Source organism: Antrostomus carolinensis, unplaced genomic scaffold (genome assembly GCF_000700745.2).
Source record: "Antrostomus carolinensis isolate BGI_N321 unplaced genomic scaffold, ASM70074v2 scaffold10577, whole genome shotgun sequence".
NCBI lineage: Eukaryota > Metazoa > Chordata > Aves > Caprimulgiformes > Caprimulgidae > Antrostomus > Antrostomus carolinensis.
In genome coordinates, this window is record NW_010328137.1 from 11,668 (window position 1) to 33,643 (window position 21,976).

Here is a 21,976-nt window from a genome sequence, read left to right on the forward strand (position 1 = left end):
GGTTGCTCAAAGCCTCATCCAACCTGGCCGAGAACACTTCCAGGGAGGAGCAGCCACAGCTTCTCTGGCCAACCTGTTCCAGTGTCTGACCACCCCCACACCAAAGAATTTCTTCCTAATATCTCATCTAAACAGGCCCTCTTCCAGTTTAGAGCCATTAGATGATATCAGAGCACCTGGAACTCAGGCAGGCTCTGAAGAACAGAAGGAAATGAATAGCAGGCTTTGGGGTACTAAGCAGCCCACCCCAGTTTTGGTAGGGCAGAAAGCCATGCAGAGGACAACTCTTTCAACTCACAGTTTAAGCAGATGCAAAAGGACCAGTGAAATAGCTGAGCCACTGATGCACTGACAAAATCTCACTCCAAAGCCCTGGAAGCAGCAGCATGTGCAGTTTGCAATTCCTTTGTGGATTCAAGGTGGAAATGAGGCCAAGATCCTCCATCCAAGGCACTGAGTTCAGCTAGTTGAGCTAGAAGAAACACCCAGAATACCTGAGTAGTCACCAAGCCCTTCATTCCTCATGAGTAGCACAAAGGACCACCAGCCCGACTGCGGCCGCATTCCCATTCTGTTGGTTTATGTCTAAGTGCCAGTGAGGATTTATAGTCATGGCAGCACCAAGGGCACACTGCAACACCAAAGATCACCTTCCTTCAAGCTCTTTGGAAGAACTCATTGCCCCATTCTTCCACGTGGAAGATGGTGTAACTGACCAACAAACCAGAAACCCCACTCACCATTGACCCAGATCTCCAAACTCCGTCACAGAAAAGCAGCCAGAGTTGCTTTCTTGCAGTAAATCAGGGTTGACCTCAACTGTGGGTTTGACTTGTTGCAGTTATTGGCTTTTTGGGAGGAACTTCAGAGCTTCACCAAAAAGTGATCTGCATTCCCCTTGTACAGGGACCAAAGCCTGCAGGGATTCCTCTAGCTAACAGGATAGTCAGGGACTGGGAACATCAAACCTCCCCTGCACAGGTTGAACTGAAAGATTAGGCCAAGCAGCTCCTACAATACCAGGTCATGGGATCATGGTCTAAAATTCCTGTGGAGTCCAGAAGATACAGTGACCCCCCCCAGACAGCAGTAAGACCACAAGCATCTGCAAGTGGAAATACCTCTACTTAGATACGGTGCTAGTAAAGGTGGATCTGAGATGCCAGGGTTTGGTGTCTTCAAATACCTCAAGCAGGACCCTGTTAGCTGCAGGGACACTTCCCACATCTCCATACACATTTGTCCTCAGCCAAAGCCCATGAATGCCATCCTGCTGGGACAAGCAAGATGAAAAACAGATTCCCTTCTCTGCCCTTTGGCTGCTCTCCAAAGAACCTGCTCGTAAAAAGCCTTCTGTAATTATGATTATTCATTAGAGATGACAGAGACCATGGTGCTCATGTGGAGCAGGCCATGGGCTGGTAACCAACCTGGCTGTGACCCACCAGGCCAGATGTTTTGTTGTTGCTGCCCAGGCTTCGTTTCACAAGTCAGTAATGACTCTGACCCAGTGACTGACATCTCAAATGAAGGAATAACCTCATAATAAATGAGGGGAATAACCTTCTGCAGACACATTTCTCTCATCCACACGCAGTGTCTCCTTCCTGAGCTCCAAAGAAGCCAAACAGATCCGGAACCAGAGAGGAAAGTGGAAATACAGCCGCTGACAGAGCCAGAAGAGAGCAGGTCTCAGTCTTCACAGCAGACAGGAGAAGGGATTTGCAGAGTTAAAAAAGAGGATCTGCAGGATGTGGCAGCACCTTCCACTGCCTCAGACGAGTCAACAGTTAATAAAGGACAAAGAACAGAGGCTCTGAGATATATTTCTTCGGAGGGTTTTTAATTGCTTCTACCTCCAAGCGTAGTTGAAAAAGCAGTAACATGAAACTTGCACTCTTAATCATCAGATTGCTAATGACTCATCACCAGGAGTTTATAAACATCTACACTCTTTTGATTCTGTTAACCCTGATCAGCCAACACAGCCTCGGCACAAACTGATGCCCAAGATAAAATAAATATATATATATATATATATATTAAAAACTTCAGGTAATTGTTGTCTCCTGAGTTCTGGACTCTTTTTTGTTTTCCATGACAACAGCACAAGAACCAGCAAGGGTTGAATCTGGCTCAAGCTGCTTACAGGAATTCTTTTTCTTCCTTCTTTTCCCTAAAACCAACCTTCACAGAACCTGGAGGAGAGAAAGACACCGACACTCACTTCTTAGCTGTCGTCTAACACGGGCAGACGCAGAAGTCGTGGTCTCATACTGATGTTTTTTCCTCTTTCCCAACCACAGGCCCTGCTGAGCAGGAGAAGCAGAGACACAGGCTCATCCCCACATAGCAGCCTCCAAACCCAGGTGAGATACCTTTGCCCCTGGCACAATAGTTTTGCAAGAAAAAAGAAGTTGGTTTCACAGCATCCAGTTCTTTCAGCTTTGTCCTTCTCATCAAACTCCCCCTGCAGGTCCTGCAGGCCAAAAGCCACCCACATGGATTCTTCAGCTGCTTTCTGTGACGTTATCAAGCTGGACTGATTGACCTTGTTATCTTTAGTTGGGTCTCTACACTCCTCTGGTCACTGATGGTCCTGCTTGCACTACAGAGGATGGTATCAGCTAGGTTGGAAATCTGGATTCCCTAGACAGCAAGAACTTTCCAACATCAGTGTCTCCTGCCAGAAGAATTGTGTTAATCAGAGGCTGACATATAAACCCAGCACAAAGCTGGAGGCATCTTGGATGTGAATCCCAGCACATGAGTTGACAACAACCAAGGACAAAGCTGCACACAACGTGTGTGAGCCCCAGGTCCATAAACCCCCCACGCTGAGCTGTGCTTTGCCCCCAAGCTGTAAACACAGTGAGAGCTGGGGCTTGAGCACACCCAACCACACGTCACCCCTCTCTCTGCCCAGCCAAGCCACCAAAGCAGGACCCAGCTGAATGTCCTGCCACCCTGACCATAACAGGAGCCCAGCTGGAGGAAAGGGTCAAGGAAAGAGCTCTTCCATTCATTCACACTGCCTGGTCTACTGGGATCCAACAAGGGAGAGGAGACAGCTCTGTGGAATCAGGTGAGGGAAAGGAGACAGCAGCAGAGTACAACGGAGCTGAAGAGCTTGAACGGTGCAAGGAGCACCAGGTGCCCCAAGGCAAGAAGCAGAGAGGAGACCTGGGAAAGAGCAGTGAATGCAGAGGATATCCATGAACAGCAAAGTCTGGAGCAACCATGGAGCTGAAACCTTGTTTGATGTGTCCTCAACACTGAGAGTGTACCTGAACTTGGATGGAGCTGCCCTTAGTCCATGCTTTACACCCACCTGAAGCTCCAAGAAGCTGACTTGTCCCTTGGTTTTAATGCTGAGCCTGACTCTGGTGGAAGGAGACCATTGGCAAGGATGCCCAGAGCACACCTGTGGGTTCAGAGCCATGGGGACAGAGCTTGGACCAATCCACGAGCCCTAGTGGGCTCAGCCTTTAATAACACAACAGCCTGAGGAGGAAATAAAGGTGAGGGAGGAAAGTGGAGAACACAGAGAACTCTGCAGGTTGCAGAGGGATCTATTGGAGCTGCAAAGACAACTGCACAGAGATACTTCTCCACTAAGACCCCTGTATTAGTAACAGCATTTGTGTGCCAGGACAGAAGTCCCACCACCATACAAAAGAAAACACAAAGCAGCATCTGTGCATCATCCATCAAAACTGCAAGAAAGTTCAGAAACTCTTGAAGAATCACCCCAAGTTGTTCAGTTTCTTCCTCTGGAACAGACTCAAAGTGCTCAGGTCCAGGCTGTGGCACAGCTCCTGCCTCTGCTCACCTCCCAACATCACCTCCCTTTGCCTGAGACACAACCCCAGCAGCAGGAGATCCACAACAGCACGTAGAGCAGCTACAAGCACCTTTGTACACACCTACAGGCAAAATCACTGTTGTTTTCCACTTTTAAATGGCTGAACTCTTCTGAAAAAGGAATAAACAAGATTTTTCCACGTCACCACATTTTCTGGGTAGAAACAACTCTACCAAAGTTGAAGCAAGACGTCCATCTCCAGGGAAGCTGGACAAGGGGATCCTCCCTTACAGGGAAAGTCACCTACCAACCCTCCCACCACACACAACTCCTCAGGATTAACCTAAAGGTGACTGTGAAGCCTGAACCATGTAGTATCTCCACCAGAAAAGCATGGTGGAGAGTGACAATTCCGTTTTCTGCCCACGCAGCATCTGCTCAGGACTGTGTCAGACACTCTTTTCAAAGGTCCATCTCCCCTCCAGCCATCTGCATCACGACCCATTGTTCCCAACCACTGGAATTTCAGCCCAACCCACCACATTCCCTTGGGAACTGATGTTCTCATACATCAAGAAAGTTTCCAATATCACAGACTCCTAATGGAGCAGAGCACAGACACCCCAGACCAGCATAGGGATCTGGAACCAGACTCTTGACCCAAACATGCTTCTGCTTTCAGAGGTGAGCACTGCCCACGCACATTAACTTCTTATAATTTCAATTAACTCCAAAATTAAACCTATGGCAGGTTTCCTTTACACTGTTGTATGGAGAGAATCCCAGGAAACACCTAAAAACCAAAGAGTTTCCAACAAAACAGAAAGAACTCACAATAGCTGAGAGGTATCCAGAAGGTCTCTGTATTCTTACTGGCCAAGCAGATTTGTTTGATCTCCTTTTATCTCAGTCCAAAGAGCTTTTCTACACCAAATCAGTATGTCAAGTGGAATCTGGATGTGTTTTGAAATGATAAACTCGATCTTAAAGGTCTTTTCCAACCAAAGCAATTCTATGATGCTAGGTGTGCTTTGGGCATCAGGTAGTTAAGTCAATAAATAATATTTCACTGTAGTGAATCATCTTTTCCACTAATTTTATCTAAGACCTGATTCTCCTGCTAGCACAGGCCTCAGTCACTGGCTACTTTTTATAGACTATTGCAGTTACCCTATCAATCTTCTCATACAGCTCAATCCAAATGATTTGTTTCACAGTTCAATATAAAATTGCAGTTAAATGTTAACCATCCAAAAAAAGGCTGAAGAACCTCTCTGAGGTATCAGTTACTCTGACCTCTCAGGAAAAGCACACAAAGAGGGGACCAGACTGCCCAAGCTAATTAGAAATCATTGTAAAAATTAATTCCCCAGGCAAGTTTGGAGACAATACACATTTTTTTTTGTGTGATGGGTATCACATCCCTGTTGGAAAGAGAAACTGTGAGGTAAGTGTAAGCAGGGAGCGATGCCAGCTCCTTGTGCCATGGCAACCAGGAAGGATTTCAAGCAGCAGCATGTGCTGGGCAGACAGGGGCAGCACTACCCTCTAATGTGCACCCACAGCAGTGCAGGCTGCACAACATCCCAGCTGGTATCATTTCCACAGGGGTAAGTATAGAGGCACCACTAAAAATATATATATATATATCTATATATTAAAAATATACATATTCTTACACAGTCCAGCTGTATTTCACCTGGTAGTCACGCTGCAGGACAGTAAAATCTGATACAACAGCATCTGGAGGAGTAGAAGAGAGTGAGCTCCTCCAAGAGGGAAACCCAGAGTAGAACCCAGGGATGTCCTGGCTCTGGGCTGGGTGGAAAACGAGCATCCTGCTGCTCCTGCCGTGGGTTGTGTGGAGGTTTAGGTGTATGACAGCAGTCTGGGTAATTCCTGGCACTGGAGTGAAACCATTCTCACCTCGAAGAATGGAAACAGAGCAAGATGTTCACCACTAGAACAGTGTTTTCTGAAAAGTGTCTCTCCTCTGATCACATCTTTGTGTGGAAGGTGGGTCAGGAGAGCACAGACAAGCAGTTGCTGTCACTCTCCCCTGCCCAGATCTCCCCTCCTCAGCCAAAGCAGCAGCAGCACAGTCCATGGCCAGTTTGTGCTCTGGGATCCAATTCCTTTGTGAATCTAAAAACCTGGAAAAAAAAAAATCACCAGCGTGTATTTTAATACTGTGGGTACAGGCTGAAACACAACAAGTTGTTCTACCAGGTAGTAAATCCCACAACCAGCCTGGATTCAAAGAAGTTTGTGCTGCAGGAGAGTGCTGAGTCAGCATGTGGTGTAAGAGAAACCTTTAAGGACAGAGAGAATCCTCGACACAAACTCCAAATAACCTCCAAGTCTGAGCAGAGCACGGGTCTCAGCAGGTTCCTTGCGAAAGCTTTGCCCAGCAGCGTGGGATGTTATTTGGTGTAAGTTACCATGACAGTTTAAAACCAAAACCCTGCAAGAAAGAACTGATTGTTACACCCAGTTCCTGTTTCCAACAACTCAGATGCCAGAAGCGCCAAGAGCCTGCCAAAGACAATGGGGACCCCTGGAGTTAAGGTCACAAAGGCAGCGTGGACTAGAGGACAATGCCCCTGTCTCATATTCCAACCTAAACCCACCTCCCCTGTTCTCCCACAAGACAGAGAAGCCCCTGAATAAAAGGAGAAACCAAGCACCAAGGTGATGAAGAGAGGTGACACTCGCTCTCCTCGTGCAGCACTTGAGAACTCAGGAGGAAGAAAACCACACAAAGAGAGAGTCAGCAGCTCTGGGGAGGGACTTCTGCCTCTACTTGACTAATTTCTTTCTCTTTTGGTTTTTTTTTGGACACAGCTCCAGGAAATTGAAAGGTCTCATCAATATGACTTGACATTGGAAGTGCTCAAGTCCCAGGAAACAAGGGGTGATGGGGGGAAAAAAACCTCATCATATCCAGAAACATGACAGACAAGAAAGTGACAGCACAGGGCAGGGTAAATTCCAAGGGTTGGTTGTGTCTGACAAACCCAACAACCTTCTACAACAAGATGCCTGGCTGGGTGGATGGGGGGGCACAGTGGGTGCCTCACCTTGACTTTAAACAGCTTTTGGCACAACTGTCTGAAGAATCCATACAGCCAAACCGCTTCCATACTGATCAGATAACGGCATGGAAAACTGGCAGGACACCGGGCTCGGAGGGTTGGGATGAAGGGCACAAAGTCCAACTGGCAGCCTGTTACTCACAGCACTCCTCAGGGGTCATTAATGGGGCTGATATCGTTTAATGTCTCTATTGACCACCTGAAGACAGAACACGGCCTCAGGGAGTTTGCAAGTGAGACCAAGTTGCAGGCATGGCTGATACGCTGGGCAGGGCTGTGTCCAAAGGGATCTCCTTCCCCTCAACAAGCTGGAGAAACGGTTGGACAGAAACTTCCTGAAACTCAAAGATAAATACAAAGCCCTGCTCTTGAGCAACCTCACCTAAGCTGGTCCTGCTCCAAGTCAGGGGCTGGACCAGAAACCCTCAAAGGTGCCGTCCCACCTGATTTATTCTTCGATTCAGAATAATTCATGTAGGCAGCTTCCTGCTTACAGGGGACTGGCAGGATTGTTTTCAGGCATATAGCACCTGCTGAAATCAGTGTAAAGTCAGTTGTAAACTCACACAACTCATCCTTCTCCCACACACACCTTCTTGCACACTCCACCTGAGGCTCACACCGAGGCAGCAATAAAGGCAGAACAGGAATCAACTGTAACAGCAGAGACAGCGACACAAAGGAGCCATGAAGAACAGGCTATTTTTTTCAAAGACAGAATTTCACTCCACCTACACTCAAACCCTATTGTCATTTGGGAACATGCTAGTCTTGGTCCTAGGACTCATTTTCAAGCTAATCCTTTGGAGAAATGTGGGGAGAGAATGATTTGATTTCTGGCCTTCTTTGTAAGAGGCTACCTGAGAAGAGGGCTGTTCACTGCTTCTTTGTCTAGTGACAGTGGTGGACATCTCTGACTAATGCAGTACATGATACCACCTACCAAAAGAGACAGAACCTCAAAAAGGAAACTCTATCAAAGAATGGTTTGGATTGGAAGGGACCTTAAAGATCATCCAGTCCCACCCCCCCTGCCAGCAGCAGGGACACCTTCCACTAGACCAGGTTGCTCAAAGCCTCATCCAACCTGGTCGAGAACACTTCCAGGGAGGAGCAGCCACAGCTTCTCTGGGCAACCTGGGACACTGTCTCACCACCCTCACAGTGAAGAACTTCTTCCTAATATCTCATCTAAACCTCCCCTCTTTCAGCTTAAACCCATTTCCCCTTGTTTTATCACTAACTGCCCTTATGAAAAGTCCTTCCCCAGCTTTCTTGTAGCCCCTTCAGGTACTGGGAGGCTGCTATAAGATCTCCACGATCAGTGGACCTTATCTCCTCTGACACTTTCTTCCGTTGAGCATCTTCTCTAAGTCCCAGAGGAGTGAACTAATGGCTGAAGAAAGCTACAGTTAACCTTCAGGAGTTAATTACAGTTGAGCAGTTTAGTGTGGAGCTAAACCTTCATTTACCAGTTCTTAGAGTTTAAAAATACAAGATGCCAAGGTTAAAAATATGCATTTTCTTTTTGGAAAAAAAAAAAAAAGAAGTACAGTCAGATTTGAAGTGGATCTACAAGAAGACACTCAGCTATCTTTAAGAAAAGTAAACCTCTGCACTGCACTGCACACAGAGTTTTCTAACCAGCAAAAGCCACTGCGATGGGTAAACTGCAGAGTTTCCTGAAAGAGCTTCAGTTGCTTTTTGTTGTTGTTGTTGTTTCCACCCCGTAGGCAGAGCCATGTGGAAAGGCAGTTCAGTGCCTCCACGCTGCAGAGCACTAGGTTAGTTCTTCTGTCTCACTCTTGCACTACAGACAGAGCTCAGCGTGAGGCTGGCGTGGGCACCGTGGGTAAGGGCAGTTCCATGGAGGGAGTCTCAGTCACTTCAGCTGGACTTGGCTTGCAGAGCTCCAGTTTCTCAGTGAGTTGGTTATAAAGCTCCTTCACAGCTTCCCCACTCTGCAGAATGAGAATTAAGGAGGGGACAAACAGACAAGTTATATTTCATTCTAGCTGCTACTAGCTAGAACACTAAGTAGGCAATTACTCCGTGTGTTTTAACACAAACCAACACAGAAAGGGGAAGTTACAAGGTAATTAAGACACAACTTGGTACACTTGGAAAACAGAGCAAATGTTCCACTAAGCAACGTCTGGAAAGACAGCTGCTTTCATTTGCAAATCATTTTCCCTTTCTCAGGCTTCCCTTCATACCTGCTTGGTGGGTTCCAAAGCCTTCTGGAGAGACTCTAATTTGGCAGGTGCCACTTTGTGATGCAGATGAAGCAGCAGCCTCAGCACATGTCTATGTACGTTCTCCTTTCTGCAAAAAAAAGCAATTTTAAAGCAGAGTAACTGATACAAACAAACACCACCTTGAGAACAAGCTACAGCAACAGCACCAGAGTAATTCCACACACCCACAGACCGGCAGCTTTGTCAGTATTACCCAAAACACCTGAGAATTGTAGCTTACAAAGTACTAACCCTGCCTTAGATTTTTCAAGCAATTCATGTAATTATTCGACAAGAGCAAACTCACTGTAGCAACCATGAGGAAAGGAGGGGGAGATTTTAAGCACAGACTGTAGCACATGGCAGCAGCCGGTCTCTCTGTTGGAAAGGCCACAGGCTCATGCAGGAGGATGTTTGTCCATCCTTATGTTCAGAGGTTCTCCTCCCCCTCTACTCTGCCCTGGTGAGGCCACATCTGGAATATTGTGTCCAGTTCTGGGCCCCACAGTTCAGGAAGGACAGGGAACTGCTGGAGAGAGTCCAGCACAGAGCCACCAAGATGATGAAGGGAGTGGAGCATCTCCCTGCTGAGGAAAGGCTGAGGGAGCTGGGGCTCTTTAGCTTGGAGAAGAGGAGACTGAGGGGTGACCTCATTAATGTTTATAAATATGTTCAGGGTGAATGTCAGGAGGATGGAGCCAGGCTCTTCTCAGTGATGCCCAATGGTAGGACAAGGGGCAATGGGTGTGAGCTGGAACACAGGAGGTTCTGCTTCAACTTGAGAAGAAACTTCTTTACAGTGAGGGTGACAGAGCCCTGGGACAGGCTGCCCAGGGAGGGTGTGGAGTCTCCTTCTCTGGAGACATTCAAAACCCGCCTGGATGCCTTCCTGTGTGATCTCATTTAGGTTCCTGCTCTGGCAGGGGGACTGGACTGGATGATCTTTTGAGGTCCCTTCCAATCCCTAATATTCTGTGATATGTATGGAGGAAGCAGTGTCAGCAGCAGCACGTGCTGCTGTGCCTGAACAGCAGCTCTAATCACTTTTGGGGAAGCCTCTTGGAGGTTAATTCTGGTCTGCAGGCCACCACTTGAACCCCACTGACTTAACAGAACTAACAGACACAAACAGATTTTCTGTCTGCAGCTGATATTGCAAAGAGCTGAAGTTAACTCTTCATATTCACAGCTACTGCAAAGCATGAAGGATATTGTCTTTTACAACTCCAGCTTATGAGTAGTGAATTACAGTTTAGGTAATTAATTTATAATCAACACTTAACAATTTTCCTGTTAAAAACTTGATCACAAAATTATAAGCCTTTCCTTAAAGAAAAACAGCAGCAGGCTAGTATTTCCACTATATCTGAAGAGTTTGATGAACTATTAAACTATAGTTCAAAGTAGCATAACACCTCTCAGCTATCCTGCAAACTCACTTCCCCAGGGGAAAATCAGACTTACCTCGAGCAGGCAGTGAGAAAGAAGCCATCGAAAAGACTGGTGCAGAATTCCTCGAGGGCAAATTCATCACCCAGCAGCGTGAGGTTACCAGTAAGCAGATGCAGAAAGATATCACTGAAGGCCAAGTCACTGAATGTCTCAACTATACAACATGAAAAGGAAAGACACTGAGAATGATGTGCCAAACCCTGACTATAGAGATGTTCCTGATGAAAAGTTCACAGGGAGATTTCCTTAGTGGCTTTTAAAATAGATAGACCAGGCAGGTGGATTTGATCTTCCAGATATAAAAAATTAGGAGTAACAGGGTGAGAAGAATATGTAGAAAGCCCATGTCTCCACCAAGGCTAAAGTGAGAGAGTAGTGTGCTTCTGTCAAAATAACCAAGTCCCCTACTTGGTTATTATTATTATTATTATTATTATTATTATCCTGTAAGGCCTTATTATCCTTCTCCACCATCCTGTTCATGGCCACATCCATCTCCTTGCACTTCCCAGACCCCACGGCGAGCAGATACAAATCACTCACCAGTGGACAACTCACCCATGTAAGTGAGCTGACAGTTCAGCCAAGGGTTCAAAGACCACCAGAGCTGGGGTAAGGGAGTGGGAAGTGACCCCTCCACACACACCACTACTGGGAGCTGCAATTCCTAAGATTGCTTCAGACCTCTCACGCAACTTTACCCCAGAGAAGTCAGTGAAGAAGGTGATCCCAGGGAAGAATTTAAGGCTGTGGTCAGTCCTGTTTTGTAACAGGTTTTTTCACCACACAAAGCCAAGTCCCAAGAATTTCTGGTCACGTGCAGTTACTATGAGCAGCAGCAGAATTAAGCCACCCACTCTTTTATTTTTCAGATTCATTCCAAACAGTTCTCAGCCAATCCCATTGTTAAAACAGCCTTTGATCCAAGGAACTACCGACCTTCAGCCACTATCTCTAAATTCCTGGATCAGCAGAAAAGTATCCTAACTGCAGGCAAAACCAGACACTTCTGCAGGGCTTTACAACTAAGTCACCAGAAAAGCCAAAGGCACAACAATCTTTGACTGTGAAATCACTTTCACTCCAGGTTTCCTTGGATCCTGGGTGTCCAGTACAAGGCAAACAGCTATTGAATAGAAGAGGAAACAAAAACTTACCTAATGCTGGCAGGAGCCTAAGGAAAGCATTCTTGTTCCTCTGTTTAGAGATGTGAAGGATGTAATACAGCCCAATCTCACAAGCTATTCTGTTCTCCTGCAAGAATCTGTTACGGCAGAAGCAAAGTTTCTTAATCAATAAAGCTAAAACAGGTTTTAATTTGGGTTTTTTGGTGGATTTTTGTTTTGTTTCTTTTTTTTAAAGAGTGTTAACAGTACTGTTGGATAGCAATCAAGCAGTTACAGCAGTGGCTAACCTCAAACCCACTGAAGAGCAGCTACTCAGTGACTGAGTAAATGATCATCACTATGTTCACTACCATGGTCCAGAAAAATTTACCATTCAGCAAACATTGTGCTGTCTCACAATCAAACAGTTGGATTTGATTGTGAACATTTATAATAGTATTGATGATAAAAGTGCTATTCAGAATGGATTTTAAAGAAGCCCAAATAGTCAAAAATGATACAAAGTCCAACACTGTTTTGCTTTAGTTTCCCAAAGATCAAATATCAACATTGTCATAAAGCAGAATACAACTACCAGAAAACAGCACCCCAGATTCTGGCATACAGATAGGAATTGTGCTGGAAATTATTGCAAGATATGAATATAACAGAGCACACAGAGGTTTTCTTTACCTTTTTGATATCATAGAATCATAGACTGGTTTGGGTTGGAAAGGACCTTAAAGCTCATCCAGTTCCAACCCCCCTGCCAGCAGCAGGGACACCTTCCACTAGACCAGGTTGCTCAAAGCCTCATCCAGCCTGGCCTTAAACACCTCCATGGAGGGGGCATCCACAACTTCTCTGGCCAACCTGTTCCAGTGTCTCACCACCCTCTCACAGTGAAGAACTTCTTCCTAATATCTCATCTAAACCTCCCCTCTTTCAGCTTAAACCCATTTCCCCTTGTTTTGTCATTAACTGCCCTTATGAAAAGTCCTTCCCCAGCTTTCTTGTAGCCCCTTCAGGTATTGGAAGGCTGCTAGAAGATCTCCCAGGAGCCTTCTCTTTTCCCCTGGAGTGACAGGTTAACAGAGAACGAGTGTCTGTGTGACAAAAATGCAAACTTTATGATTTACAATAGCTCTTTTCTTTACAAAAGCATGGGAGCTCATCCAGCTTCACCCAAATATCACTCAAGCACTCATCGCTCTGCCTGGGAAGCCACACAAGCAGTGTATGTGAAAGCAGTAAAACCAAATACTTTCATATTCAGTCTGCCAAAAGAATGGTCATTAGAAGAAACAGCAGATAAATTTTACTTGAGGAATGATGGTGGCAAGCTGTTGTGCCAAAGGAAAGAGTTCAGGCTTGATTAACCAGGACTAAATCTTACTCCAAGAAAGTCATTTTACCACATAACTGTGTGTTTTCCTGTCAGTGTTGGCTGGCTCCTTAATGTTTTACTTTGGTAACAAGACTTTTAAGTACAAATGCAATAAGGCAGGTTACGTACTTGGTGAAAGCTTCAGGAATGGTGCTGGGGTAGGGAACTGGCCCCTTCTCCTCCGAGGGCAGCTTCTGATCTACATTGAACGTGTGGTCATCCACCACAAAGGACATCAGCATAGGCAGGAACTTAGTGATCAACTCAGCTTCCTTAGAGGGATGGAAGAACAGAGAGTAGCATTTCTTCTGAGAGATCTTTTCCAATAATGTTGCATGCACTGCATGTTAAGGACGGGACCAATCTACTTCTATCAACAATTAATTACAAATCATTTTGTTCATTCCCTAAACTGACAAGGATCAATGCACAACTAGAACTGCAAAAATAAAGAGCATCTCCTTGCACGAGGCAGATCAACACCAGATTCACTGAGTGGGAGGTGACAGCTTGTGGCAATCACAAATAAAATGGATTTTAAATACTGATTTGGAGATTCCCTTCAGGAAAAATGTTCACAGTTTCTTGCTAAGAGATTCATGAGAGCACCTCTGCAAGTCAAATCACAGTGCTACTCCTGGAGTTTCAGCCACCTTCACTGTTACAACCTGAGTGTCAATGCACACCCTTCCTGTGGTAAATTTAAATGTGCAATCAGCCAGTAATATTTATTTTGGAGACTTCAAATGTCCTGCTACGTAGACATTTGCTGCTTTATAATTCAGAACAGAAACAGCAATTTTCTCTCTCGAAACAGTCTTTCTGTGTAACACCATGGTTAGCCTTCCTGCCATCAGCTGAATGTTTCTGCTCCCAAACTACGTTAGGGACCAGGGACCCTGGGCAAAGTATTGCCAAAGCACAGAAAGATTGTAGCTGAATGTGGCATGACACAAAATTGCTAAAACAGCTATCTGGAAGGGAAAAAACAATTTTTCATGTCAATGGAAACTTGCTACACTGCTACCAGAGTTTCAGAACAGCCTCTGAAATCCTGCTTTCCTCAGACAGGATCTTTTTAACAAACTTGTCAGTTGTATAGAAGCTCCCAGGAACAAAGAGCAACCAGTGCAGAATTTAATAGAGGTAAAGTTTGATTTTAAAACAGGAAGGACCAGCACTCATGTAAACAAAAAAGCAGGTAAACAAAGCTTACAACATGTCCACTTGAGCTGCTGCTCTGTGACCTCTTAGATGTTTTTTCTAAGAAAGCCATGATGAGAGTACGCAGGACGAACGTTAAATCAGAGATGCAATAAAATAATAAACAAAATTTGTTTAATTAAATGTCTTAAATTCTTAACATCAAAACAGCTCACCATTTTTGGTTCTTTGAAGACTTGACTGTCAATCATGTCCCAGGCTCCCTGTCCCAAAGACAGCATCCTAAGGAGCAGCAGCAGATCCGGGCTTTCCTTGAATTTTGAGGAGAGGAGAAAAGAACAGCTATTTTGACCTTCCACAAGTTGCACATATAAATATCTATTTGGAAGTAGTGGTTTACATTCAAAGCTCTCTCAAATTAGCAGCTTTATCAAAGACTGCTAGAGGCATTCAGTTCTCCAGCTTAATTGACAACTGATTCCTCAAATGGGAATGAAATAACTGAAACACCCGAGGGTTTGTGGGTTTTTGTAATGTTTTATAACACACCAAGAAGTATGCAGCCAATCTGATCATGACATCTTTTCTAAACCTATCCAGACAAACTAGTAAATTGAAATATAAGGTGTGACAGGACAAATCAAGTCATCTCAGCAGAAGTAAGAAAGAGAAAGTGTGTGTGTAAGCACCACAGTGGTTTTTTGTTTATATTGTGCCCTGAAACCAAAACAATTTTCAGTCTCAGACTCTCATGAGGAAGTTATTCAATCCAACAATAAAATCTAACAACTTAGGGACAAAACCAGCAAACGCCTCACGCTGTTCAGACACCTGGAAGGCCACCCTCCTTTAACATTTAAGCACCTCCTGAAGACACTACTTGCAGGAACTGTGTTATATCGCAGCCAACAGACCACAACAGTGTAAACTAATCCACTGCATTTACCATAGAATCACAGAATGGTTTGGATTGGAAGGGACCTTAAAGCTCATCCAGTCCCAACCCCCCTGCCAGCAGCAGGGACACCTTCCACTAGACCAGGTTGCTCAAAGCCTCATCCAGCCTGGCCGAGAACACTTCCAGGGAGGAGCAGCCACAGCTTCTCTGGCCAACCTGGGACACTGTCTCACCACCCTCTGGGTGAAAAATTTCCTCCTAATATCTGACCTAAATCTCCCCTCTCTTAGTTTAAAACCATTTCCCCTTGTTTTGTCATTAACTGCCCTTATGAAAAGTCCCTCCCCAGCCTTCCTGGAGCCCCTTCAGGTACTGGAAGGCTGCCATAAGATCTCCCCGGAGCCTTCTCTTCTCCAGGCTGAACAGCCCCAACTCTCTCAGCCTGTCCTCATAGCAGAGCTGCTCCAGCCCTCACATCATCCTGGTGGCCCTTCTCTGGACTTGTTCTAACTGGTCCATGTCTTTCTTATGTTGGGGGCTCCAGAACTGGACGCACTATTCCAGGTGGGGCCTTACCATAGCAGGGAAAAAAGGGCTGCAGCTGTTGAGCAAACTGATGGAAGAACAAAGCATGAGGCACATATTCTATATATGATTCTCTATATGCATAGCTGTTAGGATAGAATGAGCCATGCAAAGAATTCATTGTCAATCTGGAGAGCTCCAAAACGCTCATCTGCAAACAGTGCTCCCATAGAGCTCTAAGGCTTGTGCTACAAATATATCAGCAGTATCATGTTTCCCTTATTTCAATTTACACACCCATTTGAGAACTTAACTGTACTTCTTCTACAGTGCCAGGCCTTTGTTGATGAATGCTATTCAATTAAGACTATAGTTCAGATGAGGTACACAAGCTGCAACACTCACCCTGGGTAAGGTGTCCTGCCCAACCAGGTCCTGCAAGTGCCTTATGGTACTCAAGGCTAAGGTGTTAATGGCAAAGGGATCACACAAGATCATTGATAAGTCCCTGAGAAGAAGTAAAAATCAAATTCATGTCATACATGGCAAACAACCCCACAGTACAGTTCCACAGCCAGCTGTAGGACACCAGTGTGCTTCACTAGAGTGAGATGTTTGAGCTGATTCTTTGTGGTAATCCTGTCAACTATCAGATGCAATGTCAAAGTAGTGTGTGTGTGTATGTGTGTGTGTACACTCTATTTTTATAAATACACACACACTGCAGAGTTTAAGAAGAGAGGCAGACACAGTGCAAGTACTGTAACAATACTACAACACTGTGATAATGTAAAATCTGAATTTCTGTCTTTTCTTACCTACAGGTGCCCACCTGATGAACCTTCTCTCACCTTGTAAAAACACCATGAATGTTATTTCTTTGACTTGAGAGAACATGTTATCTGAAAACAGTTACTGAAATCAAGCAGGAGATCTCCCACAGCCAGTTTCCAGGCCACAGGGGAGGCTCAAGTGTGGTAACTTCAGCAGTACAAGCCATGTCACCAGAACATACCTGGCTATGCCCTCATGCATTAACACTCATGAACGCACTGGATTTGACCGCACAGAAGAGCTGTCAGCTGGCTCTTGGGAAGAATTCACACCTACAGTAACTATCAGATGTTGTGACTGCCAGGAACTCAATTTCAGTTTCTCAATAAACAGCCCACGTGCCTTACCCCAACACTTGTTCTTGTCCTTTCTTCACTCCATCCAGAAACCCTTGCAATTCCCGAGCTCTCTTGTTGTCCACAAACTTCTCCCGAATGCAAGCGTCAAGGCACCAGGTGAACTGCCACAAAACAAGAGGAAGCTTTATGAAACACAGCAACTCATTAAACCAGCAATAAAAAATGTGATGCCAGAGAAAACAGGCTGTGAATGACCTCCAAATATCTGGAATTAATATGATTTATTAATATACTTGGGTATGGTAGCTGGTCACAAATCAGAGGAGGTCAGAGATATCAGTGTACATTAACCTGGTGTCACCTCCTCCCCTCCCAAGAAGAGCATTCATTGGCAATTAAGGAGTAGGCACCTGATCATTGTGGATTTACACAAGTAGGAGGTTCAGACAGAAGCAATAACAACGTGGGATATTTTAGCCATTACAATACCACTCCCACCCTCTACACTGGGGGATATTCACAGCGGGGGTGCCTCTGCTTTAAGAGTTGTATTATCAAAATAGAAAAAGACAGTTAAGTGAAATATTTTATCTGATCTAAAATGAAGGGCTCTTTTCCCCTTCAAGAAAACAGCATATAATTTCCACCCAACATTTCAGCTGTCAAAAAAGAAGAACTTGCTGGATTTTCTCAAACGCTTTCATCGTGGCTTCCTGTCCTCGCAGCAGTCACTGCACTTTGCAGTGGCAAAATGAGGCTGCTGAAAATGATCTGTAACTTGAACAAGAACCATCTTTTTCTGTTCAGTCACTGTCTGTATACTGATTTTGGGACTCTTGATCAGAAGAGATTAAAAAGCATGCAGTAATGTTTATCATTACTCTAGGACATAATCTCTGTGAGCAGAATATACATAAAATTTAGCAACATTAGTTAAGAGAATGAGCCTTGTTTTAAATCAGTTATGCTAATTGTGAACAAAGGACTATAACAAGATCCTGGTGTGACATTAACACATCTGTCACACCCAATATTTTAACAGTTTAATGTTTTCTTATAATTCAAGATCCAAGGTATTTAATATCACACACAGATGGAGTAAATCACACCAGGCACAACAGGGAGGGAAGCAAGCTTGGATTAAGAACCTGGGGGTAGCTAATGTTCTTTATTTTTTGCAGCATCTATATAAGTCAGATTAGACATAAGGACCACAAATTTGAATGACTTATGGGTTATGAAATTAAAGCAAGCTGCTGGTTAACCAAGAAGAAATTTTCACCTGGAGTTCCAAGGAATACAAGAGGAATTTTGGATTCAAGGTTTGAACTCTCTTCACAGAGAGGAGTCATCTTCTCTGGGCTGAAGGGATGCACAGGAGTGGGTGAAACAGAAAATTCTCCAGTAATATTTCTACCTGTCCCACATGATTAATACCTTATGACAGGGGTCAACAGTGCAGATTTCACTGATCTCCAGGTCATGCAGTGACATCAGGAGCTCTGCCCGTAGCGTGCAGTAATGAACATTCCTCGTCCGAAGGAACAAAGTTCTCAGGAACTGTAACACCATATCATAGAGCTTCACGTTCTTCCCAATCATCTGGGTCAGCTTCTGAACCACCTAAACTCAAAGCAGACAACATGTGCACTCAGAACCAAGAGATAATGTTATTTTACATGCACCTAAAATGTAAATTAATTCTTTTACATGATTTATCAAGATTGAAACATCTGCATTGACGTGAGTTCCTGAAAAGGAACTATTTATACCAAGATTTCCAAGAGTGTTGATTCAAGAGATGTTCACCAAATCTTTCATAGCCATCAGGAAAGAATAAAGAACGTCAATAAAAGGTTCTCTTGCAAAAGGAAATCGAAGCATTTGTAAAATAAGGTGCTCAGCTATGCAAACTGGATAAGAAGCAATACTTGTTATTGATTAATATAATTTACAATTATTGTAATAGAAACAAAACTCACTTGATTTTCTTGAGTTTTATTTTCCTCTTTGTTGTGTTTTTTTTTTTTCCCTTACAAATTTATTTTCTAAATTTCTTTTTAATTATTAAACTGTTTTTATCTCAACCCACAAGTTTTTTTTCCTTTTACCCTTCCAATTCTCCCCCTTGTCCCACTCAGGGAGTGAGCAAGCAGATGTGTGGGTGCTTAGATGCTGGCTGGGGTCAAACCACAACTCTGCAGTGTAAACCTGAAGTAAATTACACCACGGCACTTACATTAAATGGGCTTTTGAAAGCAAAACAGACCCAAACCAAACCCCCCATGTAACAGATGTGCTACCCTCTCTGAAATTAAAGCTTTATACTGCCATATCACTGCAATTCCTTAGCATTCTCGATGCAAGGTCCCTACAGAAACTCTTGATATTTCCCTTGCAGAGCAAAAGCCCCCTGAGGTAAAGCTGAAATGGTTTGTCGTGTCCAAGAAGAGGAGATGCTCACTCCTCCCAAGCCTATGTCATTGTTCCCTCCCACATCAAGCCCACCTATTTGATCCAGCCCATCTCCTTGCAATGGTTTTGGTGCCAGCTGATCTCTTCTTTGAGCAGATCCAACTCACTGTCTTGGAAAACTACTTACTGGTTTTATTTGTTAAGAGTTTCTGTAGCAATTACTGAGCTGAATCAGCTCACAGAAGGGTCTGATCATAGTCAGAGCTACAGGGAGGGGAAGAGGAACAGCACCTGCCCTTCCTGTGGCTGCGTGTTGGATCAGCTCAGCCACCTCATGTAATTCCATTCAAAGAGCAACTTTTCTGAACGCCAGCTTAGCTACAACATTCAATATCCCTTTCCATTTAAAAAAAAAAGCAAGCAGCTTTTTTTGGGATATCCTGCTAAAAATAAAAAAAGTCCCAAGAAAAGAAATTTAACATATTCAAACTGATTTGATAGAGATGCTCAGCTGAGGGGTATTAAAGCAAACTCAGCAATTAAGGAAAAAAATTGGCCCTGCTATTTTTTTTAAAACCTCATAAACATCTTAGAACATTAATCAATTATTACACAGCACTGAGTAACTATTAAAATAACTCTTAGCTGCTTTCATCACGCTATGTAGGAGAAAACAGCCTGGTATTTCTTGCAAATACTTTGTCTAGCCAAATAAGTTTGATATTACAGTTGGGTGGGTGGAATGGACACTGTGATTTGATGAGGCTGACTGAAAGCTGATGAATTCACTCACGAGGAGCATGGTATAAGAGGTTTCCTTGTCCTTACCTCTCCCTGACGTCTTGTTTTGGGAGATGGACTGAAGAAATTGTGCAAGACAGAAATATCATTGCTGAAGAGAATATTTTCTTTCTCCAGGATATATTGCTTCAGCAGTGGAGATACCTCATCACCAAAGAGAGCCTGGTTATCCTGCCAAATCTGGCGCTTCACCTCCACGGCACAGGCTTTATACAAATCCTTATCAGCCATTACTAACTTCAGCTTCTTCTCAGGAACCTACAATCAACAGAGCAGTTACCAAACTGTAGAGCAGCTCACCTGCTTAAATGTTCAAATAACTGACTACAGAAGACATTTAAATCCCAATCTCAAGCAGTCTGGTAATTAAACAAGAGGCAGCATCACAGACTCATCTTTTGCGTGCTCCAGTAGGAGTAAGTCAGTCCTAAGACACTTCGACAACCAAATTACACACCAAGCTTTTCCTTATTTCTTTCAAAGAGGAAAAAAGGATTTCCTTTAAATCTATGATGCTGAGATTTGGAGTGATGTTTTTCAAAACTCAGTAACTTACAAAAGTACCAGTAGCAGTTTTGAATCTATTACCTTAAGTATAATATGATGCTTTTAATAAGGCTACTCCTAGAGATTTTTGTTCCACAGATCTGAATCTCACTCCTGTCTACTTCTAGTTGCACTCTTCAAATCTTCTTTTCCACTTGTCATAGATTTATTTTAAATCAGCTGTGAAAAAATTCACCTATCAGTGAACTTGACTACTTTTAGGAAGTGGCAGGTATTGAATAAAACAGGGAAATAGTCTCATCTGATTGTTAAAATGTACAATGCTCTTTGAATTAGTTTACCAATTAATTTACTAATTAATCTTCAGTCAGTTCCTAACACTGAAGGACAAATTTGCAGGAGGTCTCCATGCAGACGGACCATGCAGCCCAAACCAACAGCACAGCTAAGAGAAGCTACACGATGGAGATGTAACAGAACAGGCCAACGGGTGCAGTGGTTTTACCTTGGGCAAGTGCTTCATGACACACATTACCACGGGCTGTATGGAAGGCATCTTGACCAGGGAAAAACTCTTCTCTAGGAGATCTTCCAGCTTCTTGTATCTGAAAATATATCAGAGCAAGAGACTTAAGGACCATGATACAGTAAAAGGTCAAATGCAAAGCTGCTCGAGTGGGTCCAGAGAGCCAGAAAGGTGATCAGAGGGCTGGAGCACCTCTCTTATGAAGTAAGGTTGAGGGAGCTGGGCTTCTTTAGCTTGGAGAAGGCTCCAGGGAGATCTTGCAGCCTTCCAGGACTTGAAGGGAGCTTAGAAACAGGAGGGAGAGTGACTTTTTCCATGGGAAGAGTGACAGAACAAGGGGAAATGGTTTTAAACTAAGAGAGGGGAGATTTAGGTCAGATATTAGGAGGAAATTTTTCACCCAGAGGGTGGTGAGACAGTGTCCCAGGTTGCCCAGAGAAGCTGTGGCTGCTCCTCCCTGGAAGTGTTGAAGGCCAGGCTGGATGAGGCTTTGAGCAACCTGGTCTAGTGGAAGGTGTCCCTGCTGCTGGCAGGGGGGGTTGGAACTGGATGAGCTTTAAGGTCCCTTCCAACCCAAACCAGTCTGTGAATTTATGATCTCCAAGCCACTGGAGCCTGATCCCCCAGGAACACAACTCCCCTTCACACGAGCCACTTAATCCTCTATAACTAATTTTCACACAAAATTCCCAGCTCAACTCCCAGTAACAGAAAAAAAAAAACCCAGCGACAAACCTCTCCTCGACTTTCCCTTCCAAGGCGATGGCAGAGACCCTCTCCAGCAGCTTCTCCCTCAACTCATCGAACACCGACTGGTGAAACTCCAGCGACAAACCTCTCCTCGACTTTCCCTTCCAAGGCGATGGCAGAGACCCTCTCCAGCAGCTTCTCCCTCAACTCATCGAACACCGACTGGTGAAACTCC

The 21,976-nt window shown here is 44.3% G+C and overlaps 1 protein-coding gene across 1 annotated transcript; it reads right to left on the reverse strand.

Annotated features, from left to right (window-relative positions):
* Positions 1-8,407: 8,407 nt before the first annotated feature.
* Positions 8,408-21,969, reverse strand: NELFB (negative elongation factor complex member B; the record flags this gene model as incomplete). Its single annotated transcript, XM_029085994.1, has 12 exons — positions 8,408-8,861; positions 9,117-9,225; positions 10,602-10,743; positions 11,747-11,853; positions 13,212-13,354; positions 14,462-14,557; positions 16,075-16,177; positions 16,851-16,963; positions 18,240-18,425; positions 20,046-20,276; positions 21,031-21,130; positions 21,887-21,969. Coding segments are annotated over 12 exons (1,551 nt in total), but the record flags the coding sequence as incomplete, so codon positions are not given.
* Positions 21,970-21,976: the final 7 nt, after the last annotated feature.